This window comes from Podarcis erhardii, assembly GCF_964252035.2.
Source record: "Podarcis erhardii genome assembly, chromosome: 3".
Taxonomy (NCBI): Eukaryota; Metazoa; Chordata; class Lepidosauria; order Squamata; family Lacertidae; genus Podarcis; species Podarcis erhardii.
In genome coordinates, this window is record NC_138507.1 from 48,421,245 (window position 1) to 48,447,329 (window position 26,085).

A 26,085-nucleotide genomic window follows, 5' to 3' on the forward strand; every position below is an offset into this window, starting at 1 on the left:
ATTGAAATTCCATAAATATAGGAGAAACGGAAGCTCTGCAAGTGTTGCTAACTAAAACTCAATTAGATTTTCCTGTTTAGTTTTTGTTTCATGATTTAAATAGAAATATTTCTTGGGGAAAAGAAAAAAAAGACTGGTGGAGAATTCACGTTTCAGCACACTTGGGTCTCTGTGTAACAGGTCAACAACAACAACAACAATTTATTATTTATACCCCGCCCATCTGTGTTTCCCCAGCCACTCTGGGCGGCTTCCATCAAAAGATTAAAAATACATTAAAACATCAGTGATTAAAAAACTTCCTTAAATAGGGCTGCCTTCAGATGTCTTCTAAACATCATAGATTAGCTGTTTATTTCTTTGACATCTGATGGGAGGGCGTTCCACAGGGCGGGTGCCACTACCGAGAAGGCCCTCTGCCTGGTTCCCTGTAACTTCACTTCTCACAGGGAGGGAACCGCCAGAAGGCCCTTGGCACTGGACCTCAGTGTCCAGGTTGAACAATGGGGGTGGAGACGATCTTTCAGGTATACTGGGCTGAGGCCATTTAGGGCTTTCAAGGTCAGCACCAACACTTTGAATTGTGCTCGGAAACATACTGGGAGCCAATGTAGGTCTTTCAAGACCGGTGTTATGTGGTCTCGGCAGCGACTCCCAGTCCCCAGTTTAGCTGCCGCATTCTGGATTAGTTGTAGTTTCCGGGTCGCCTTCAAAGGTAGCCCCACGTAGAGCTCATTGCAGTACTACAAGCAGGAGATAACTAGAGCATGCACCATTCTGGCAAGACAGTTTGCGGGCAGGTAGGGTCTCAGCCTGCGTACCTAATGGAGCTGGTAGACAGCTGCCCTGGACACAGAATTGACCTGCGTCTCAATGGACAGCTGTGAATCCAAAATGATTCCCAGGCTGGGCACCTGCTCCTTCAGGGGCACAGTTGCCCCTGAAGGACCAGGGAGTCCCCGACACCCACCCGCCCCCTGTCCCCCAAGAACAGTACTTCTGTCTTGTCAGGATTCAGCCTCAATCCACTAGCTGCCATCCATCCTCCAACCGTCTCCAGGCACTCACACAGGACCTTCACCGCCTTCACTGTTTCTGATGTGAAAGAGAGGTAGAGGTCAAGTTCACAATGGAAGCTTTGTGCATGGTGGAAGGGATGGTGGCCTTGTATTACACTGCCATGCTAGTTTAGTACTTGGGTACCTAGTACTCAGAACTAGAGCTTTGTCTTTGTTTGCAAAAAATCTGTGATGCTTCTTTAGAACTGCATGCCATCCACATAAATGCAAATGGTCAGGCTAATCCCCGTTTGAACAGAGATTTTCTTTCATTAAGAATCTAATGGTTAAGATGGTTAGCAGCTGATATATAATTATTATGCAGTAATAACCACTAATATGATAATTAGGTTCTAATTACTGCTCCCCTTGGGGGAAAGTGGGAAAATCTGTTTTAGGGTGGAAAGTATGAATACGTATCTCTTGTGATTCATTTGCTTCTGAAGTCAAACATATTCTATGCATCCTGAAAGTGTTATAATGTGTGTTGGAGATGACATACAATTAAATAAACTTTTGAGCAGTTCTGAACCTTATCATTTCTTATCTGGGCACCTTCAGGAGACACAGGAATTGACTTGAAGGACAGAATAGGTTGAATAAGAGGGAAGCAAAAGGCATTTAGTAGCTTGGAAATGCTTTGATGCCTTAGGAAGAGCTGGAGGTAAGATCTTTATTTTTAAAAAATCAGATTATGGAGAGGCAGTACTAAACCAGAACAAAACCTAATTTGCTTTGGGATTTAAAAGGAACATCTCAGGTCTTGATGGAAATTTTTCTTTAGCATTGTTTTGATTGAGAGTCTTATTTTATGACTTCTAATGCGCAAATATTGAATAAACCTTATTTATTTATTGAAAAACATACTTTAATTTTCCAGCAGCTCAGGGCAGTTTAAAACACATTTTTGAACTAGCAACTTCCTTAGGAAACAGCGAGAAACTGTTAAAATCAATTATGCCATTTTAATAAAAGGTAGTGGCATATGTGGTTTGTCAGCTTAGCCCTGCTAAAACCAGAAAGGCTGCATCGCATTAAATAGAAGAACTTTAGTTTGACTGGGTTTCCCAATGATGTGCTTTACAAAATTAGCTAGAATATAGAGCCACGGCTAAACACTGCCTCTTTATAACAGCAGGGCCAGTTCTGTCATTAGGCAGAGTGGGGCAAATGCCTCAGGCAGCAGATCCCAGGGGGCGACAGCTGTCTGTCCATCACTCTAAACTAGCCTGCTACTGTCCTCAGGTGTGCCCATCACCAGTGTTGAAGTAAGATTCAGCTGTCAGTCTGTTGGATTATGTCCTTTGCCTCAGGCAGCCAAATGTATTGGGTCACCCCTATATAAAAGAAACACAATCTTTTATTAGAGAATGATAGCTGCTTGTATGTAAAATGGTATATAACAAAATGCTGACCCTTTGCTTTGTGTGCAGCACTTACTCTTTCCACCTGGTATTGTTATAGAAGAATGATACTCTACCCTGTGTCAGAAGAACACATTTTCCAAATAGGGGGAAAAACAATTATACTATCCTTCTGCACGCCAGGGATCCAAGAAATGCTTTTATTATTCCAAAGAGTGATTGCTCATTAGATGTTACAGTGTTTGGAAGTTGTTTTCATTTAGGAAGAGAGATTGTTTTAATAAAAGAAAGATACCCAAGACTCAGCATAGCAGTTATTCTCTCTGTACATTGTGCACAGCAAATAAGAAAACAACAGTATGCTCAAGCACATATTTTGACTTCTTAGGCACACTGCGTGTTATTTTTCTTCCTTGTTTAGGGAAAACACTCCCTTTGTTTCAGTGTAGAAGAGTGCTCAGTTTAGTGTCTCCAAACATATGGATAATTTTGTAATTGTTTGTGTGCCAATGTTGATGCCAATTAAAACGCACCACTTACTGCATCAGAATATTGATACAAAGCTGTCTTCAAAGTTGCACATTACAGCATCTTCCAGCACACTGTGTGCGTCCACAAAGCTGCCTTAATGCAGGCCAGATTATTTGTCCATTCTAGTCCAGCGTTGTGTGTTCTCCAGTGCCTTGAGCAGAGAAAGGACTTCTCCATCACCTGCTACCTGATTCTTTTAACTAGAGATATCTGTGGTTGACCCTGGGACTTCTTGTTCTCAAAACAGCATATGTTCCTCTCCTGAGCTATCCTTACTGTAAGGACATCAAGCAAGAATCAAGATGGAAATGAGAAGATTGTTGCAGTCACAGTTGCTAGAAATTCAAAAATTACACTTAGAAGAAGGTGAAAAAAAGGTTAATCCATGAATAGGTTCCTTGGCATCAGAGTCTACAACATCAAGCTTCTATACGCCTCAGTCCTAGAATACATACCTGGAAGGAAGAGGTATTCTTTAGGAATCATGGTTATGGGGCAACTTTTGTGGTTAAGGAATCAGGAGGGAAATATGGGATTGTGCATTCCATTTGACATGAATCCCCTCTCCCTTCTGTTATAAGTGTTACATTGGCAATTACCTTACATTAGAATGGAAAGTGAGGAGGGGTAATGCATTCTGGACTGGAGATGGAGGGAGTGCATCATCCATTATCTAGTATCTGATAAAGTTGTTGTTAACTAGGAGTTTGGAAATCAACTTCAAATCCAGTCTTATTTCTTTATAAAACAAACAGAACACAACACAACACACTTCACCTCTGCAGAGTTCTCAAGGCACCTTACAGAAGCTAATACAGTTAAAAACAATGCAAAAGTATTAAGATGAGATGATGATGAAAAAAAACACCATGGTTATTACAACCCGTGTAAGGGAATTAATATGTGAGTAACCAGGTGCTTTGGAAGAGGATGCTTCTAGTTTCATTAAATTGAAATTAAATAATAGTTTCCCAGTTGTGAAAGGAAATCTGTAGATGAAAGAAACCACAAAAGAAGAGTTGAAACCAGCATGCAAGGGGAACACACACTCCCTGCAAGGCATTTTGGATCTCTTTCGTTTAGGAAAACATGACAAGTGATGGGGCATGAAAGAGGTTCTTAAATTTATGAGTGGTGTTGGAAGAGTAGATAAGGGAGATTTATTCCCTTGCCTCTTATAATATGAGACTTCACAGTTGCTCAATGCAATTGATTGGCAATAGATTAAAGGCAGACAAAAGACAGTACTTGTTCACGTAGCACAGGAATGTGGAACTTGTGGCCCTCCAGAAGTTGTTGCACTACAACTCTCATCCTGTTTGACTATTTGCCATGCCAGCTGGGACTGATGGGAACTGAAGTTCAACAACATATGTAGGACCACTGGTTACCCACAACTGACTAACACAGTGTTGATTTAGGTAGGTATCTGAAGAAGTGTGCATGCACACGAAAGCTCATTACCAAGAACAAACTTAGTTGGTCTCTAAGGTGCTACTGGACAATTTATTTTATTTTATTTTATATATTTCTATAGAGTTGATTTATTGAATTGATTAATGATCACCAATGTAGGTGAGGACTATGTAAATTCATAGAAGTTAGGTCTATTGTTGGCTCTTAGCTATGGTGGCTGAATGGAGCCTCAAGTTTTGAAGGCAGTGTGCTACTGTCAGGATGCTCTCAGTGGCTCCCGGCTGGTTGCCCAGGAAAGTATGAAGACAAGGAAAAGTTTATTCCTGTCCTTTTTTATTTCAATCTTTACAGAGAGAGGTTATAGAACCCAGTCTCTTGGATAATGGCATTTTCCCGAGTGAATCTCCACCCCCCCGTCTCTCTCACTTCCTCATTTGTTACTTCTACGGGTGCTGCTATGTGCCCTCCATCTTTGAGCTACTTGCTCTCCTACTTCTAAGGCTTGCTGCGTTCTGGGAGATGGAGGGTCTGGAATGCTTTCTAATGACAACGTGACAGCCAACTGCTGCTCCAGCTCTGCCTGCTCCTCCTCTCCCATTATTTCCCAACTTTTCCCCTCATCTGCCTCTGAGCTGTGACCTCCCACAAACCCCTGTTGTAAATCTATACTGTCTTCCTCTTTTTCCTCCCTGGAAGGGTCAGGCTGGGGAGGCAGTCTCCACCATTTCTCCTCTGCCCAGACCCTGACAGCTTCTGAACACTAGTTTGAAGTAAGAGAATAGCAGAAGACTGACGCTTTCACTTACAGCTTTTGGGATTCCTGGTATGATCCTTATGCACTCTTTAAAGGGCCCAGCTCACCCTCTATATTTTTAGCAGGTCCATGCTATAGAATAGGGGTCAGCAACCTTTTTCAGCTGTGGGCCGGTCCACCATCTCTCAGACCATGTGGGGGGCTGGACTATATATATTTTTTTTGGGGGGGGGAATGAACGCATTCCTATGTCCCACGAATAACCCAGAGATACATTTTAAGTAAAAGGACACATTCTACTCATGTAAAAACACACTGATTCCCGGACTGTTTGCAGGCCAGATTGAGAATGTGATTTGGCCGCATCCGGCCTCTGGGCCTTAGGTTGCCTACCCCTGTTATAGAACAACCCACTAAAGTTCATTATGGGTACACTCAGCAGGGAGCCATGCTTTATAACCATAATGCACAGAGTTTTCATCCAGAACTCAGTTTCGGCACCTCTGGTGGGTGCCATTGCCATTATATGAGAACAAGGGAGGCATTCATGGTGAGTTCTGGCACCTCTTTTTCTAGAAAAATAGCACTGATAATGCATATGCTTTTTTAAAAATGTAGGTAGCAACTTCTGGCACTAGCATTTTAACAGGAATGCACTATGGGTCTATAAAGTTGCTGAAACAGTAATGTCTGAAGCCACCCTGAATGTATGAGCTGAAAGCCATTTGTCTGCCCATATGTTCACATGCCCACCTTTAAGCGTTCAGTAGTATACACCCTTGCACAGATATATTTGCTTTGAATGATGGTCCTGTTTGTCTTTTAAGTGTGGGATAATATTACTCCCATTTGCATGAATGTAAATACCACTCTGTGACTGCATAACAAAAAGCCTCATTAGCATTAGGGAATCCTCCATGGGCCTGGAAATGGATACTTAGAGAAATGGTCTATCAAGGAAAACATAACCAGCTACCCCTTTGCAAGCATATCAAAAACCATTATGGCCTGAAAAGAAAAGATTGCCAAGCTAAGTGGTTCAGCAGAGCCTGCTTTGAAATTCACTCTTTACCACTGATGGGGAAAAATGCTGTGCTGACAGAGAAGTCTGAATCTTAAGGGCTCCCCAAAGGATCATAATGGACTGGTAATCAAAATCCTGTTTTCTGTGTAAGCATTAATGGCTCAGGCTAACCAACATCTGCAGCAAGTGCTTAGAAGTACCATAGACAGGTAGCAGTAAATGTTGTGTTTGTTTCTGTACGATGACTTGTCTGTCGATTGTCCTAATTATTCTGTTTTGGTTAAAAAAGAAAGGGAAAAAAGAACCCAAATAACAGGTGATACAGAGAGTTATGTTTTCCAGAAGCAGACTTTACAGAATCATGTAAAAAGAGCTGCCACACAAACATTGAAAAACTGAGAGTTGGGATCCTTATGCACTATATGAGCCATAGGGACTCTTTAGAACTCAGTTTTAAATTCCAGGGATTCACAAGATGGCAAACAAATAGAAAATCACTGCAAAACTTTAAAAATGCCAAAAAATAAAACAAGCAACATCAGAAGCTAATTATGTAGCAGAAGCTCGAAATCATATTAATATCTAGTATGCTGAACTGAACTGTTGACAGATTCAGGTGGGTAGCCGTGTTGGTCTGACACAGTCAAAATATATAAAAAATTGTCCAGTAGCACCTTAGAGACCAACTAAGTTTGCTCTTGGTATAAGCTTTCATGTGCATGCACACTTCTTCAGATACTGTTGAACTGTTGACAATGACAGCGCTATTTTTCTAGAAAAAGAGGTTCTGGAACTCACCATGAACATCTCCCTTGTTCTCTTAGAAAGGCAGTGGCGCCTACCTGAGATATGACAGAACTGAGTTCTGGTGAGTTCTGGTTGAAGAAAAGCTCAGCTTATAGAGAAAATACAGCATACACTGTCTGTGCTTATTCACGTGTTATACTGAACATAAGTAGAAGCTGTATCTACACATGTACAAGTGTCTGTGTGAAAGACTACACTCTTGCTAAATTGTACAGCTTAACTATTGTGAACATAGATTTTACACTCACTGAATATGAAAGCACACATACCTCTTATGTGAAAAAGTGGTGCCGTTGAATACTGTACTGCATTGTAAAGCATGGATGGGGTGAAGAGAAAAAAAATGTTTGTGTGTGTATATATCTATCTATCAGTGGCTGTCATTCAGAAAAGCAGGCACTAAACATGTCATCCAGCAAGCTGTGCTGTGTAAAGTGAAAGACCACAAAGAAGATGTTTGGGGTAATCCTACTTTGCATAATGTAAATGAGCTTGTTGATTGTTTGTGGTCATGGCCCATTAATATCCCAGCAGAAGGAAACGATGAATGGTAAAAGCAAAACTGAAAATCTGCAATACTGTTTTATTATGCTTACTGCCGTACTCCCATCAGTGTGTGTTAATTTTCCACTTTTAAAAAAATTCTTCAAACCATATATATTAGTCTTGTTTAGATTATGAGTAATTCTTAGAAATGTTTATTGCAGTTTGCCCCAAGGTCCCGCTATATTGCTCAGAGCATGCACAGGAACTCTTAATGTGGTGAAAGCCATATTTCTTTTAAAATTATGGTAGCAATATATTTACACTTGCTCAGTGGAAGAGTGTAGGGTTTTTTTCCATTTCAGCACTGGACTTTAGCAGATAAAAATATACAGAAAAATCTAATTACAGATAGGTAGCCGTGTTGGTCTGCCATGGTCAAAACAAAATAAAAAAATTCCTTCCAGTAGCACCTTAAAGACCAACTGAGTTAGTTCTAGGTATGAGCTTTCGTGTGCATGCACACTTCTTCAGATACACTGAAACAGAAGTCACCGGACCTTTCTATATAGTGAGAAGGTGGGGAGGGGTGTTACTCAGAAGGGTGGTGGGAATGGGTGATTGGCAGATAGCTGCGATGAGCCTGTTGAGCCTGTTGACGACTCTTAACGACTGCAATAGGTCTAACAGGAAAAAGCAAGGGGTGAGAAGCAAGGGGTGAGAAAAAGCAAGGGGTTTCACCTTCTCACCCCTTGCTTTTTCCTGTTAGACCTATTGCAGTCGTTAAGAGTCGTCAACAGGCTCATCGCAGCTATCTGCCAATCATCCATTCCCACCACCCTTCTGAGTAACACCCCTCCCCACCTTCTCACTATATAGAAAGGTCCGGTGACTTCTGTTTCAGTGTATCTGAAGAAGTGTGCATGCACACGAAAGCTCATACCTAGAACTAACTCAGTTGGTCTTTAAGGTGCTACTGGAAGGAATTTTTTTAGAAAAATCTAAGTATGCTGAGTATTTTTCATTAACTTTTTCAAAAAGAAAGAAGTGAACAAGTAGTTGAGCCAGACGCTTCCATATTTTTTTAGTAGGGTTGGTTGTTTTGTCTTGAAAGGGTTCTGGTAAATAAAGTTTTTAAGATTATTTTTGTGTACCATGCCAACCATGGTGGCTGGTGTCCATTGAGACTGGTAGGGGAGAAGTCAGGAGACTGCCAGTAGGTGGCGGCAGAGCCAATGCTGGGCAGAGCCAACTCATTCTAGTTTTGCCCCCATCCTACCCTGCAAACATTTACAAGGAAAACAGCGGGAGGAAGTTGGCAGTCACTTCCATCCTTTCCACTGATTATAATTTAGAAGACAGGCAAGTGTGAGCTGGTTGAGGGTAGACGAAGGCTGGTGGGACAGTGCCCCCCATTCACCCTAGTAGAGCAGCCCCACTGCAAGCTGACTGCTTTTCCTTTGGTGCATATGACTCTGCAGAACTCAATTGATTTTGTCTCTCTGGTCTCTTTCTGAATCAAGATAGGATTTAATTATGTACATATAATCAGTGTATCTGAGAAAATATTTGCATACCAATCACTTCCGGACAGAAAATAAAGATGGAGGGTGGGGGTGGGGGTGGAAATGGCTCTGTTATACAAATCCCTGTTTAAACCCATTTTTAATGAATATAGAAATTTGTTTCTCTAAAGTTTCACAATATGTTTAAACAGGACCATTCTTTTTCACCACGGATAACCTGAACTTGTTTTCAGATACTGTGACAAGTATTGGGTGTTTAACCCTACACAAGTGAGGTCCTGTTTTAGATTCAGTAGGTTGAATCCCAACTGAAACATGCTTAGATTAGACCCACTGAAATAAACATGACTATTTTAATTCACATTTAACTGAGATCCCCTTTATTTCATTGGTTCTCCTTGAAATATGATCAGGTCTGTAGGCAACCTACTGAATTAGCATGATTTATGATCTTCCAATCCATCTGGTTCATAATTACGTTGTAATGTGACATGATGTGCACGTTCCATTGCATATTGAAAGTTCATTTCTCAAAGGTTAGATAGAATCCTTCAGCCATTTCAGTGAGATGCCATTAGGAACCCAGGAGTTATACATTAGCATTTGTATCAGGTTATTTTAGCCATCTTTATCATGCCTGGCATCATTTGGAATTCATTTGAGTGTGACTGTTCAAGTGGTCAGTGGCAGCTTTCAGGTTTTATGTGAAACATCTATTTCATGTTCCCCATCTGCTAGAGAGGGCAGAATGCAGAAGCGGTCAGAATGTGGTATGCATTTCTGATATGCTTTTGCATAGGCACTAGGTAGCCTGAAATACGTGTTTCAATGGTGCACTAGGAAATTCATTTGCCCTTTAAATCAGCACCCTGTTAGTATCTCAAGAAGATAAAAATGGTATGAAAGTCAGTGACGAAGGGTTATCTCATGTCTTCCTCTGTGCTAGCGTTCATAAAACACTTCAGTCTCTCTTACTAAACTTTCCCATGGACACATCTGCTTTAGATATGGCAGTGCCAAGACAACAGCTTGTGCTACCTCATGTAAAGTAATATCCTGTCACTGAGAGGGCAAATTAATTCCCATTTATGGTTACTGTATGTTTACTGTGAAATCGCAGGTAGCCAGAGATGATATAATGGGCTCAGAAGATCCATAAAGTACCATATAGTAGTTTTGTGAGCACTTACTCATTTCAGTAGGGCATGTTCAAGAGAAGCTTCCCAGCTGATTGGGTCCTATGTCTACCATAAAACTTATGGTGGTTGTGGTCGCATGGACTGCAGCCTACACTACGTCAAGAAGGATAGATCAGCAAATGAGCTAATCCAACCCCTTCTACTCTGTGCCTGCCACCAAGTAAATGAGTTATATTCAACACTGGACCAGATTTCAACTTGAACAAGAGGACTTCTCCTTCATCTCTGCTCCCTTGCTGCCCACAAAAATCTGCTCCAGAGAGTTGGAGCCAAGCCAAGAGGGTACCCCAACAATGACTTAGAATGGAAGGCAAGAGGTAAAGGCACACTGAATGTTGGCATCTCACAGAGTGCTGCTGAAAATTGAAAGCCCCAAGTCCACTGCTACCTCCTATAAACTGTTGGACATCTTGGTTGGAACACATCTGCTAAGAGCAGAAGACAACCATTTTACAAACAAAATAGAACATAACACAGTTGAAAGAGTTCTTCACAGTGGTGTTCAATTATTTTGATGTGATTTTCTTAGATAAATGAAACCTAGAACCCCAACATCATAAGTAGTCAGGAGGTGGTGATTCTTGCTTTCAGAAGAGCCTGTTTCCAGTAATAAAGCACATATTTTATAAAGAATCTGGTCAGTGTTAAAGCATGTGTATTTTCTGGCATGAATTTGCAGATCTTTTGTCTAACAATTTCCAGCTTGATAAGAAACCTCGGACCACATTCCATATGCTGTTGTCCCTGGCTGCTTATTGTTAAATGCAAGGGTGGCACTGTGGTCTAAACCACTGAGCCTCTTGGGCTTGTCAATCAGAAGGTCAGTGGTTTGAATCGCTGCGATGCGGTGAGCTCCTGTTGCTCGGTCCCAGCTCCTGCCAAACTAGCAGTTTGAAAGCACACCAGTGCTAGTAGATAAATTGGTACTGCTGCAATGGGAAGGTAAACGACACTCCGTGCACTCTGGCTTCCGTCACAGTGTCCTGTTGCACCAGAAGTGGTTCAGTTAGGCTGGTCACAGGACCCAGAAAGCTGTCCTTGGACAAACACCAGCTCCCTCTTCCTGAAGTGAGATGAGCACCACACCCCATAGTCACCTTTGTCTGGACTTAACTGCCCAGGAGTCCTTTACCTTTTAACTTTTATTGTTAAATGCAGCATACAGGGTTACTATGGTCCTTGAATGGTTTTGATTGCAACTACAGTGTCGTGTATTAAGTTCCAAGCTTTGAATGCAAATAAGATAGTCTTTCCATATGCCAGGAAAGTGAAATGCCCTCGTTTTCGGGTGTAAAAATGGTGGATTTTAAGTGGATTTTAAGCAGCTATTTTAGATTATTTGAGCCATGGCAGTTTTGGATAAAGGTCCTATTTCAGTCCCAAAGGATGCCCTGGAAATCGGACAAGTCACATTTCTGCCTCCTTCAAGCTGTGAGACAGAGATAGGCCAGGGTTTTGGCAGCTTTTCTACTTTAGAATTGTGAGATTTATTACTTTTCTCTCTCCTTGTTTATCTGAGAACATGTGTTGCATGCCTTACTTGGTTATTAATACTGCTGTCATGAATAGGCACAACAATGGTAGGGAAAGCAACTGACAAGTTTAGATTGACTAACAAGACTCATGACAGCCTTTTGGAAGGCAGGACCTGGTAGTATGGGGTAATTTAGTGCATCATAGATTCCCCCCTCCCCCTCCCATTTTGTAGGAAGGAAAATATTGCTACGGACATGGTGGTCAAGCCTAGTATCAGTTCTACTAATGCTTGTGACTCATGATTCTCTAAATCTAGCAACTAAGGGACAATTTATACAAACAGGAGCACAGAAGTAGCAATAGCAGGAAGAATGCTGTGTGTTTGTGATGGGCAGAAGTGTTGTGCAGAGCTTTTGATTAAGATGTAAAAGAACTGTGATGCTTTACCAAGTGTACATTTCATGGGGGGTGGAATCCCATTAAATTTGCCTTTTTGTTGATATGAATCTATTGTCAGTTTGGATATAATATTCTATTTCATAACTCATCCAGTGTGCCTGGATTTATTTATTCACAGTGTTATCATTGCCTCAACAAAAACCCCAAATACCCTTTTTAAAAGTCTTGATCATTTTTAACAAACATGCTTTTCCTCTCCTTGTCAGTTGGTATCTAGCAAAGGGAATAATTGCCCATGTTCTGCTGCAAAACTTTTTTTTTTTTTTTTTGAGACTGCTGAAATCAAAACAGAATCTATCTTCAGGATGCAGTGCGATTTCAAATATCTTAGTAAATACCTTGGTAAAGCCCTGAGTATAGAGGATTGCTAATGAGACTAGAAATTCTTGAATATGTCTCTGTCCATTAACCTGCAGCATATTCATCTTCCTCTCATATCCATATGTGTATTAGTCAATTATTCAGCTTCTCTGCCCCTTTTCTCGTTTAACACCACCTGACTGTTGTCTGGAGTGACCCATTTCTTCTCCCTTCTCTCTTTATAACTTTTGTGGTTCTTTCATATTGTCCCATTATAGTCATTTGCAGAAAATTCTTTTCCTGCTCGCTCAGTTTGTATCTGCACATTTTAAATATCATGCTCTAATCATTGGATCTTTGTGAGATCTAACGAGATACCATTTTAAACAGCAATTTCCTCACTTTCTTTCACAGTATGTGATTTTTTTTTTGCTTTCATGTAATTTCACTATCCATTTCCCAAGGGGTGGGATTTTATAGGTTTGGCAGTAGAAAAAACAAACATAAACACTCCACTTTTCTGCTAGTGATGAGACAGGAGGCTGAAGCAAGGAAGCAGTTTGCTAAGCTAAACCTCTCTGGGGCTTTGATAATATACTAATTAGCAGAGTGATGAGGGACTTACAAAGTGCCCATTATTGCCTGTATGCTTTGCTCTTTTTGTGTCATGTTGTTTCAACTTGTTTCTCATGTCCGAATTTCAGTCAGATGCCATCCTATAAAGTGAGCCTTGACAGCCACTAGATACCTTGACACATGTGAGATCCCTGAAAGAAAGAAAGAAAGAAAGAAAGAAAGAAAGAAAGAAAATCAATCCACACAAAGGTTGCAAAGCCAGTGAAAACAGACAGGGCCCCAGTGCTGGGTTTATGTATAGGTTAAGTAGGCTGAAGCCTAGGGCCTCTAAATCTAGGGGGCCTTGCCAGCCCGCCAGTCTTCCCCTCCCAAAATTATTGGAAATCAGTTTTGTCACCTCTCTCCCCCCCAAACCCCGAGACAATGAGCCTTGCTACCTTTTATTCACAATTGCATAAGCACTACACTACAGCATGGCCATCAACTTGTACGTTCAACCGCTGAAATATACACCCAATATGTAGCAATGGAGATTTATGTTACTGCTTTATGAATGAACACTGTGTTTTATGAATGTACTCTCTATTTTGTGAATTACCTAAGAACCACCAATAGGGAGCTCTAGAATCTGACAGCTAACCAATTGGGTACTACCAAACAGCAATTCCTGTTGCTGAAAGCAGGTAACCAGCAGGGAATACTTCAGCTCAGCCTTTGCACAAACACCCCTGCTGTGCAGATAATGGAGAAGGCTCATAAATTGTATCCATTCTGGCATCCTGGCTAACTCTATTTACACTGGTATAAAACCTGGTGCACCAGGAGCCCAGAATAGCAGCAAATAAAATCCGCTCATATGTCCGCAACTGATAAGACTTGTCAACCAGTTCTTCCAAAGTCTTCCTAAAATATAAAGCTCTCTATTGGAGTCTCCAGGTCCAGTACAAAGACCATAAGAAGGGAGAACAGGGACCTTGAAATTCCCAACAGCTGTTAAGCAAGCAAGCAAGCAAGCAAGCAAGCAAGCAAGCAAGCAAGCACACAGGCCACCTTTGTCACAGTCAGGACACCTATGTCGTGGCCAGGCCTGCACCCAACCTTGTTGTTGTACAATCTTGTTTGTCCTCCTTAACCAAAATTATATTATCAACATATACAAGCAGAAAAGTTGTTTTCCTTTATTTGCAAGGAATCATACAAAACAAAGTGGCACTAATAAAGAAAAGTTCCAGAGTGGCAACAGAAAGCAAACTGAAAATGCTTTTGCGGTTCATCAAAACTATTCAGCAATATCAAGTTATAGGAAAACTGGTGCTATTAACAGTAATCCTTTTAGTTGGTTAATTGGCTTGGTAACTTCCATGCACATGATGTGTGATGCTAATTATTTCCCCCAAGAGTTAAATGGTAACTAATCAGAGGCAGCTACAGTTGCAAATAGCAACAAAATATCTGTGAAAGGAAGAGGAGCAGGTTTGCTCAGGTGTGTTGCAGGTAGAAATACTGTTTGTAATGAAGTGAGAGCAGTAGTTTACTTGCTCAAATTAACAAATAAGAAAAGCTTTAAGAATTCAAATTCTAGATTAAAATTGATTACTTAATTGAGAAGGGGATTGTAGCAAACACTGGGGCCTAATTTGAATAGTAGAGTGCCTGGTATCTGGTAGGCAGACCAGAGCACTCATCAGGAGAGCTATGAGATTCAGGTGAGGGTCAGATGCCTTGTCAATACCAGCAGGTCTATAACAGGAAGACCTGTGGCTTGCCCACAGTTCATGATATACATATGTATTTGGATTCTTTTTTGCATTGTGACCTAAGCATAATACCCCCCCCCCCAAAAAAACCCCAACCAACCCCTTACAACCAGTCTTCAACAGGGCAATCTGTACATCACCTGTAAAATCTGATGTCATGACTTGATGATCTTGGACATTTTAAGTAATATTTCCACCCTCTTGTCTTTTTATTTCTCCAGGGGGTATTTTTGAATGTGTGGAATCTGGCCCAACGGGAGCAATGGGAGCAGAAGAACTGGCCTTCAGATTTGCTGTGAACACAATCAATAGAAACAGAACTCTGTTGCCAAACACTACATTAACATACGATACTCAGAAGATAAATCTCTATGATAGTTTTGAAGCATCCAAAAAAGGTATGTTTCTAAGAGTTTTGGAGCAGGGATGGGAACCTTTCTTTTTCCCCCAGTCCCAAATGGCCTGTGAGCAACTTTCCGGGAGCTGCGCTGTGGATACCTGCTGAGCAAGACCTGAAGCAAAAGTGGGTAGAGTATTGTGATACTTACCTTTGCACAGTAAGCTACATCCTAGCCATGCAAACACAAGAGGTTTCTACGCACATACATACATATCTACCTACCCTTGTCCAGTCAAGAAAGGGGCACCATCAAAGTTCAACAGCACATTTCAGCCTGGAAAAAAGCACTCAAAAATAGAGAGGAGGACCAGTGAGGGTTATGGTCTGGAGAGATGAGACATGGCTTGGTGCAGGGGCATGGTCTGGAGTGGGCCTGATAGAGAGGCCTAGAGGGCCACATTTAGCCACAAGGCCTGATTTCCCTCCTGCTTTTAGAGGTTAGCCACTGGGTGCTTGGTTTCCCCATTCATTGGGTTCATCACAGAAGCCAAGCCCACCTTAGTATGCTTCTTAACTGCAGCTCTGTGCACTTCTCCTGTCATAGGTGCCATGGGGGTGTGAGGCCCCCTCAAATTTCCAAGGAGGGGGCTAGTGCCTCCCAAATTCTGTGGTGGCTGTGCACACACCCCGTGGTGTGCGCACATGGTGTGCTTACATTGTTCTTATGTTGTGTAGCCCTGGCCCCCACACACTTGTCTCTTATAAAAATTCATGGCTGGCACTGATCTCTATAGCAGTGGTGAGGCAAAAGCCAAGAGTACAGACGTCTGTTAGTGAGAGTCCCATGCTGGGGTCCTCCTGGCCTGCATACACATACAACAAAGTAGAGCAAGGTACATTATCAATGACTGAAAGCCATGCCAATGAAAGTAATTATTTCTTCCATCTTCACAGCAATCTTGATTGCCTTTGATGCCCTTTATTGAGGAATGGGGACCTGAGACAGGAAGACATTGACTTTTTTTGACTTGAAGGGGTTATTGCCCCAGGTCTCCTTGGCACAATTCTCACACTTTGTCCACTCTCATAAGTGTAGTTTGCATGGCTTCAAAACAGTACATCTTTGCCAGGCATTTCTATAAGATGGAAGAAGTTAGAAAGGAAAGGTGGATAGTTCAGATACCACGGTGCCTTTATTGTGACAGAAGTCTTAACAACCATATTGATGTTTTCAGCTGGGGCAGTAGCTCATGCTTAGTGACCAGGCAAACGTTCGTATCAAAAGTATTGTTATTTTAGACCTCAACCCAGTTAAATCACTCCACATACTTTGATTTCAGCTGGTATAGTGCTGTTGCAATAAGTTTTAATTTGGCTGTATATCAGACTGCCCATCAGCTGGATGCCTGGAATGGAGTACAGATGGGAAATTAATTAGATTTTAAAAGCACCATACCGATGAAAAATCCCTGGGCAAGAGCAGAATTTGCTGAAGATGTCATTTGAACTAAGAATGCTGGAAATGCAATCAAAATTCTCGTTAATACTTTTTTTAAGATCACACTGTTAGCTTAGAATAGAATCATTGTAAGCCACATGCAGAAGAAATGTGCCTTTCATGGGGTTTCTTTAAAAGTCTACTGGGAGGGAACAATTTGCCAGCTATCACTGCTTGCTACAGGTTCCATCTCGTAGCATTTTATTACAGGTACAAAAGGTAGATGCATTAGTGAACAATACACTTCAAAAAAAGTTCATGCTTCGTAGTTACAACAGTGCGTGCCCATGCTTAGAAGCGGCAAACTTCATGGGGAAATTTGCATCCCATTGAAATCTGTGACAGACTTCCCACTGGTTTCTAATGGACCCAGATTGGATTGCATCCAATGACTTTTACAGAATTGTGCCTTATACTCAAACATCATAGAAGGATGTTCTGTATTGCACAGCATGAACTGCATAGAAAAGAGCACCGCACGCCTTATTTTTACTGTTTTGTATTGTATTGTTTACTTCAAATCCTTTCTACTATTACTGAAAGAGGCTAACCCTACTACAGCATTTCAATGCTAAATTAATTTAAAAACAAAACAAAACTACCAGCCTTCTCCCTTTCACCAAAGACAGAATTATTATTTCTCTAGGAAGAAGCTCTATCTGGATATTTCTTCTAGATTATGGATATCATGTAGTTAGCAAGGAATTTAGGAGCAAATGTAGCATAAAGATACCCTCACTGAACTTGATTCTCCTTATCCAGAAAAGATGGACACATTAAAATGTGCAAAGAGCACATCAATAAAATGATCCCTCTGCAGCAATATTCAATGGCTTCAAATGTAGCCACAGTGATGGTGGATTCTCATCCACAAGGTGAAAAGGAAATAATTGAAGCCAGATAGCAAATTCCTTAGCAATCCAAGGTGGACTCTTCTACCGCATCACTTTTCTCTTTGTGTGATACCTAGTGCAGGTTGAGACGCACTGAGCATTTGTAGCTTACATATCGTATTAACAAATACAGACAATAAATGCACAGAATGAGGAGTTGTGCTAATTGCAGTACCAGGGCATTGTCAAAAGCCCTGATTTTACATGTCAGGGAAATTATGCTCCAGGCAGATCAGCTTGTGCAAATGTTTAGAACTGGGTGGTGTGGTTAGTCTTTATGGATGCACAGGTGACTAGGTAAGACAATGCAAACAGCAGTTTGTGAACATGATGCCCCAAGGCTAAGGGTTAGCTAATAACAAGCTTGAGTGTTAGAAAGCTAATGTTGACGCAAAGACGAGAGTTTGCAGTGTGGATCCTATAGTCCACAAAACTGATCATGCAAACGTTCAAAGCCAATGGAACCAAAAATGCCAAATGTGCTGGCAAGGACACTAGATAGCCTCTAAGCTCCATGGACATCTGTTTTGATTGTAGTAGAATCCCTGTCTCCTTTTTAAGCCTCCCAGAGAGCCACAACAACAGGTGAACAGAGATCTGTTGACACTGACAGATCACAATGTGCACATCTCTAACTTAATACTTAAGCACATATTCTCAAAATGTAGTTAATTTGTACTTTGCCTGTAGAGAGAGACTTGCATCAACAGCAAGCCTGCTTGAGCAGATGACTGCCTGAAAAAACTATCACACTGTGTGTTATTCTCTGCACACTGTTAATCATACTTTCCTTTCCTTTCAGCTTGTGATCAGCTCTCTCTTGGAGTAGCAGCTATCTTTGGACCTTCACATAGCTCTTCGGCTAATGCAGTGCAATCTATCTGCAACGCTTTAGGGGTTCCACATATACAGACGCGCTGGAAGCATCAGGTTTCAGACAACAAAGACTCATTCTATGTCAGTCTTTATCCAGATTTCTCTTCACTCAGCCGCGCCATCCTTGACCTTGTGCAGTTCTTCAAGTGGAAAACTGTCACGGTTGTTTATGATGACAGCACAGGTAGGTATCACTGTATGACATTATGTAGCTGTATTTGAGGGCATGCATAATGTGTCATGTTCCTCTAAACAAGCAAATAAGATGTGATTGTGAAATTTTGTTGCGGACAATAGAAAATAAAATGCACAGATTCATCCTACCTACAACTCCTTCATTATGCATAACTTTTTCTATATATTTGATTTATAATGACATGAAAAAGGGAGAGAAGGATTTTAGATCACCGCATTAAAAGCTAGAGGTTTATCCGATTATTTGTCTAGGCATCTCAAGTCAAGGAAAACATCTGAAAATTTCATGAGGACAATCTCCTTTTTCCTGTTCCAGCTAGAAAACAGATCAGGAAAGATTTGATTGTCTGTTTTATGTTTGGGTGTCTTTATTAAACATAGGACTCTGTGACCCTTGCCGTTTACATTTTGTAGAAAGATTTGCAATTGTAAACCTGCAATTTGTTTTCATAAAGATTGCAAGCAAACCATAGGTGTTCATCTGTAACATTTGGGGAAAAAACAAACCCAAAAGGGTGCAGGTTTTTGCATATACATCAGGAGCTCCTGTGTTAAGAAGCATTGACCACAAAGTTGGGATCAGCTCTGTGTGCTTAATGTATATGTGCAGTTGTCCCTGTCCTTATTGAAGTTTGCTAAGAAACTTCATATGCAAAGGGAGTTTGAAACACTATACATCTTTCAGGGTTCACTGAGATGGGCAGTTGGTAGGGAGGGTCAGTTCCACACACCTGGCCTCCCAGCAGCAGTGTCACTCCAGCTTACTGGAAGGAAGAGGGGTGAAGCAGTGGGGAGGCTGGCACTGTTTGGGTGCACCAGTAGAAGTGCTGGATTAGCTCTACCAGTGCATTCACACTGTTCTGGCCTCTCCTCCCTCCTTCTCTCCAGGTAAGTGACAGTGATGCTGTTGCCAGGAGGCCTGGTGTTCAGCAATGCCCTCCCTGCTGGGTGCTCCTGCACCAAGTTATATCTGGTGATGTAAATATGAGTACATAACAAAATATGTTTTCTTTCGTGTGCATGCACTTCTTTCGTGTGCATGCACACGAAAGCTCATACCTAGAACTAACTCAGTTGGTCTTTAAGGTGCTACTGGAAGGAATTTTTTTATTTTGTTTTGACCATGGCAGACCAACACGGCTACCTATCTGTAAATGAGTACATAAGTCTTATTTTATTTTGGTTAGGTGTGTTTGTTTCTCCAGATTTGTAGAGTTCTAGCCACAGAAAAATGGGAAGTGCTGTGGTTCAGAGGTAAAGCACATTCTTATTGTGATTCCCCTACCAAGTGCAGTGAATGGCTACTAGATGGAGGATCTTTCCAGCAGTGGCACTAGAATGCTCTCCCCAGAGAGTCTCACCTGATGCCTACCTTGCTAACCTTTTCTCAGCAAGTAAAAACATCATCATCATCATCATCATCATCATCATTATTATCCTAGGCTTTTGGTTTACTTCATTCTTAAGGTTCTCTAATGAGTTACAGACTCTTTGGATACTTCTGGAGTTTAAAGACGTGTGAAACGTTAGTGCTGCTGTGAGCTTAGTTTTATAGTTATCTTCTGTTTTTGATTAAAGGTGCATTAGATTTTACGCTTTCATTTCTGTAAACAGTTGTCTTTAAATCTTATTGTAAGCCTTCCAGAGATTTTGAGTTAGTGGGGGTCATGTATAAATACTGTAAGTAAAGAAAATAATGTTTTACAGGCAGAAAGTTCAACCACTGGCATCTTCATGTAGGGTTGAGAAATACTCCTGCAAAAAAATCTCGAAAGTTGCTGCCAGGCAGCGTAGACAGAACCAAGGTCCAAAGTCCAAAGTCCTGACTCAACAGAAAGCAGCTTCCTGTGTTCCATACAGCACACTATTCATTTGCTCCTCTGAAGGCAATTTTCCTGTTGCAAGGGGGGAAAGGGGAATATATTATTAAGGATAAGCATTGAAATTAAATGTATGCTTCTGATCACTGCATGTCTTTAAAACCTGTGATGTCAGTTTAAATACATACGGTTGCACACCTAACCCCACTTATCTGGGATTAAGCCCCACTGATTTCAATTAGAGTATGCATGGTTAGGATTGCAGCCTTACACCAATACAAAATAACAATATTCACGTGAAAAATAAAGTTGGACTAAATTTAAACAGAGGATTCTATTTTGATTTAGATATTCATTATATTATAAGGAACCATGATAGTTTCTGATCACCTAGCTTATATCCGTGTACTGCTTGGTTTTTCAAAGCTTGCCCAAAAGATAAAAATACATCTCCTCCCACTCCAGTAAAGATATCCCCACCCAGGGAATTACTATTTTTGGTATTGAGTTCATGCTCATAACACTACAACTCACTGAAACCCAGTGAAGCTGAATGTTGGGAGATTCAGGACAGGCAAAAGAAAGTACTTCTCCACACAGCACATAGTTAAACTGTGGCATTTGCTCCCACAAGAGGCAGGGATGGCTATCACCTTTGATGACTTGGGAAGAGGCTTAGACAAATTCACGGCGCATAAGACCATCAGTGGCTACTGGTCATGACAGCTATACTCTGCCTCTGCTTCTGAATACCACTTGCTGGAAACTGCAAGAAGGGAGAGTGTTGTTATGCTGAGGGTCTGCTCTGCTGATTCCCATAGACATCTGGTTGGCCACTGTGAGAACAGGGTGCTGGACTTGGTGGTCCACTTGTTTGATGCAGCAGGCTCTTCTTACGTTCTTACATTCATATATATCTCTATCTATCTCTATCTATCTATCTATCTATCATCTATCATCATCATCATCTATCTATCATCTATCTATCTATCTATGGGCCCCAGTCAGGCAGACAGTCGCTGCACAATATAATTGCTGCACAAGACATCCTGGGCCCCCCACATATTGCTGTTGTAAATCATAGTTTTGGCATGTGGTGCAAAACACTCCTAACAAAGAGCTTCTGTGGTGTCCGTGCTTTGCATCACACCTTCAGTATTTTGTTTGTTTGTTTGGGTGGGGTGGGGTGAGGGCCTCCACTTAGACTCATAGAATTGTAGACTTGGAAGGGACCCAGAGCATCATCTCGTTCAAACCCCTGCAATGGAGGAATATGCAGCTTTTCCATATGGGAATTGAACCTGCAACCTTGGGCGTTATTGGCACCATGCTCTAACCAACTGAGCTATTGCGCCATCTGAGGTGTGTCCAATTTGGTGCATCTATGGAAGAATGATTGACCTGAATCTGTTCCCTTTTTCTCTCTATGACATCCTAAAGTCTAGATGAAACGTATTGAGCTTGGGGCCACTAGCAATGTCATGGGGGAGACTGGGAAAGCTGTGGAACATTTGACCGCTGTTTCCTCTAGCAATAAGTCAGTAAATTATTATGTGCTTCCAAGCCTCATCGGTGCATATGTAAAATAGCTCCCCAGAATTCACAAACCTAAGTGGAAGGATATTTAACAGCAGGGAGATCCTAGGTGATTTTCATCTAGCCAAACCCTGGCATTCAAATCTTTAGGGTGGCATGCCATTGGTGCCCTTATATTTATGATGTTTGCACTTATAGGTGTATTAATACAGTGGGCGCCTCTCCTAGTGAAGAAGGGAGATGTTAATCAGCTGCAGAGAGCTGCAGGGCTCTCCAGAACAGAGGGGAAGGTGTCATGTGAGGCTGCAGGGGAAAGTGGCAAGAATGGAATCTCTTCCGTTGGAGGAGGACTCCACTGGATCAAACACCTTTCCATGAATGCAGGAAAACTAATTAGACTACACCCTTTGAAAAGTGTGCATCCCTTTGGCAAAATCTCCACTTCTTCAATCTGTTAACACAATTTACAGGCCGAATGTTGTATTAAAAGTCATATTATAAATGCTTTATAGGAAGCCATTCATAATAAACTATTTATGGTGGTCGTAAGCATGGCACAGTCCTGGGCAGTTACAGAGTGCTGTGTACTTTAAGGGTGAACCATAAATAATTAATAATAATAACAATAAATAGATGATTTACAGGCCACTTGTTTCAAGCACTGAACAAGAACCTGTTAAGGGAGTGATAAACTATAGTTATAACAAAAAGGGATTTTATCTGTTGTACTTCATAACTATCTATTTCATTTTTAATGAGCATGCTGCAGATACATTGTTTATCAACTGCCTGAAAATGAAACCTTAATATCAAGGGGAACTCACTTTCCCTGCAATGTTCTTCATCATGGCAGAGCACATATCTCAGGACCATTGGCTTTGCAGCAAGTAAGGCCTGAGGCCTTAGTCATCTGCAAATCTGCAGGTTTTGTTTGTCTCTGTTCCATCAGTGGGAAGGTCTGAAAGGGGCCTCAAAGCATGTTCAGCCTTCCTACTTTCTTGTTCAGTGTGAGAAGATTGGTGGAGCATACATGATCAGCACATGCAGGACTGTTGTGGCAGGATTGGAGCAAGGGGTGCCAAGTTGAATACAATATTGGGGGGCCAGGTAAGCCTTACCCCACATAATCCATCACAAGATGGACACACGCACACCATTTGAATGGCAATGCCCATCAACTGAGGGGGAGGCCTCAACTATTTTATGAGGGGGCAAAGGGACCTTGGCCCCTAGGAGTTGGCTCCTATGATTGGCACACACACTCCTTCATTCCCTCAGCAGTTGGTGCCACAGTTCATGCATATTTGGCTCAACAACTGAAGAGGATTTCAGTCTGTGGCAAACTTTGCATTTTGCTCCAAATCTCAGCATTGCTGTAGCTATGGAAATATCTTTTTCTCTCTCTGAGAATTCTAAGCAAGCATCCATTGATTTGTGCTAGAGATGTACTATACCATCCCTGATGTGCACCTGCAAAATACCCACACATTTTAATTAAGCCTGCCTCTTTTATGTCAGGTAAAGCAAATGGCAAAGCTTGATCTCTTGTATTCCTCCAGAGGTCTAAAAAGACGAAATCCAGCTTTCCCCCTGGATTTCTCAAAAATCCCGTTACAAGAGCTAATCTTCTCTAAGCTGAAAGGAGGAGATCAGTCCTGTTCTAAAGAGTACTTTGTAGACAGTAAAGTTTTGAAGCAGGATTTCAAGTTGAAGCCTCTGTGGGGTAACAAGAAACCTGTTATCTTCACTCCTGATTTGCATAAGCCATTACTTGGTAGTACCTTTTGGTTACATAGTTCAGTGACATCTAATGGCATATGCAAATGTGTTGCTATAAGTTGAAAGGGGTATTTTCTTCCTCTATTTTGCCAATTAGCATTTGCTGAGGTTGTAGGTGAAAGATTTAAGCATCCGAGAAAGAGCCTGTTTGTGCCTCTGAGTGAAAGCCAAAGGTGGAAAGAAATGCTTCCAGAAATGAAGTGCTTTTAAGGTTAGGTGCTGGAATAAAACTCCTCCCCCCACAAAAAATATCAGTTATGCTTCAGAGCCTCCCCTTTTAAAGTTTTCTTTGTCTCTCCCTCCTCTTACATAATTAAACAACATAAAAAAAACAAGGGTCATGAGTAGAACTAGAATACAAAAAAGGGAGGTGTGAGGAGGTCAAGGAAACAAGCAAATGACAGATAAGATATGGAAAGATGGATTTGTTTTTAATTGTTGTTTTTTCTGTATTTTGTATTTTCTGTTTTTCTTTTTCTTTCTTTTTTATTCTTGTAACTTCTTGAAACACCAATATATATTATTATTTTTTTTAAAAAAGAGTAGGATGGAAATGTGCATTGGTCAATGAAGGGAACTATTCAGTGCAATTCTATATATGTCTACTCAAAAGCAAGTCCCAGTCAGTTCAGTGGAACATCCTTCTATTTACCTAGAAGTTGGTCATTGAACTCCATAGTATTTCTGCAAATATGTATAGCATTTCACTGTTAGCTATCTAAACATCAATTACTTCTTAATTATGCACCCTTTCTCCACTTATAAGCCAATGTTTTGTAGCTGTGAGGGCCAGTTTACAAAATACCAGTAACCAAAATCCAATGTATGTACTTGCTTGGAGGAAGGTGACTTCTCAATTAGGAGGTCACCGTTTATATTGAAATTATTGAAATTGCTGTTGGATATGTGCAGAATCTGCTGTTTTACACTCTCCTTTGGCTCTTGAAAGTGTATCTGGGAAAAGTCAGGATGGCTTGAATGAAAAAATGCAGTGTGAGCTGCCCCTTGGTATGTGTGTTTAAACACAGTTGTATTGAAGTAAGTTCTATTCTTAGCAGATCCACTTACGGTAAATTAACACACTAATGCTACACATGCCATTTAATTTCCCCCCTCCCTGACATAGCATTGCTTTCATGTAGATTATTCTCTTGCCATCCTATAATGTGACCCATGTGAGATGGAAACATTTACATGGGTATTTTGCTATCTTAGTAGCAGTAGATTTGTGGAAAATAATTGCACATGCCCTGTGGTGGTTCCTGTTACCATACATCAGTAATCTGATTCTTATTATTTTGAATGGACAAGCAAGTACTACAGCTTTTACTACACTTAAATGCATCTGAATTAAATCTTGCAGGCGAAAAGTACAAAAATTCAAGGTGCATGGAACTTTTGATAACCAAGAAGCTAACCCACAGGACTCTTTAACCTCTAAGTTAACCTCAATCCACAGGACTCTTTAACCTATGGATTTACTTGGTTGGCCCAGCAATTATAGTGCAGCTTTCAGGAAAATAGTAACTTGTAGCCTTCCCTCATCATGGAGCTTCTTTCATAAGATCACTACGTTCAAAATTGATGGGGAAACATATTTCACAGTTACTGTTGCATCTTGAATCAGCCCAGGGGCAGTCTAGTTAGACATGAATTACAATAATAATAACTCAATACGGCAGAAAGCATCTCTTATGAATCTACAGATGATATTGGCAAAAAGCAATTTATGCTGGTAGAAGCCTAAATATAAATGTTAACGGTGGTTTTTTTTGTTATTTAAAAAAAGGTGTGTGTATGTGTATGACATTTTCATTTCACAAAGAACTCAGACCTTTACCTCTCCCAAATGACTTTGGCATTCAACAGAAGGCACTGTAAAACACACTATTAGTAAATAACACTTTCCAATCCGTTTTGTAGGGTGTGACGATATTGATTCTGGGTGGTATCATGTAGCTTTGTATCCTCTCAGTACAGAATATTTTAAGTGACCTATGCAATAATGCCAAGGGCAAACACAATTAGTAATTATGTGCTAGAGCTAATTACTGCATGGTGCCTTCCTTTTAATGGAAAGCTATTGTTTTATTAGTTCAGTATTGTTTAACTGTATTTGTTTCTCAGTGTTAAAAAGCAGAGAAAATTTATATTTTAATTATTGTTTTGATGGCTTTAGCGTCTCTGCATTAAGAATCTGTCATGACTGTGAACATTAATTTGACTTACATTTAAGTATTCTGCTTTTTTATCCCCATAAATCATGTGAAGTTCACTGAGACTCTGATGGAAGGAGAAGCCTGGCTGATTGTTCTGAAAGTAAAGAATAAGAAGCTCATGCAGCTGAATAGTGTCAGGAATTGCCTGTGTGACAGCAGAGAATGTACATCCCTTCCCCCCCCCACCCTTTTAAAGTGA

General features: G+C 40.9%; 1 protein-coding gene across 4 annotated transcripts in view; it reads left to right on the forward strand.

Annotated features, from left to right (window-relative positions):
- The window catches only part of GRIK2 (glutamate ionotropic receptor kainate type subunit 2), a 461,921-nt gene that overhangs the window by 165,939 nt on the left and 269,897 nt on the right, over positions 1 to 26,085 (forward strand). For all 4 annotated transcript variants that reach the window (XM_081856954.1, XM_081856951.1, XM_081856953.1 and 1 more), the window contains exons 3-4: positions 14,952 to 15,128; positions 18,264 to 18,521. In XM_081856954.1, coding sequence (XP_081713080.1) covers positions 14,952 to 15,128; positions 18,264 to 18,521 — 435 coding nt within the window. The remainder of the gene's footprint in view (positions 1 to 14,951; positions 15,129 to 18,263; positions 18,522 to 26,085) is intronic.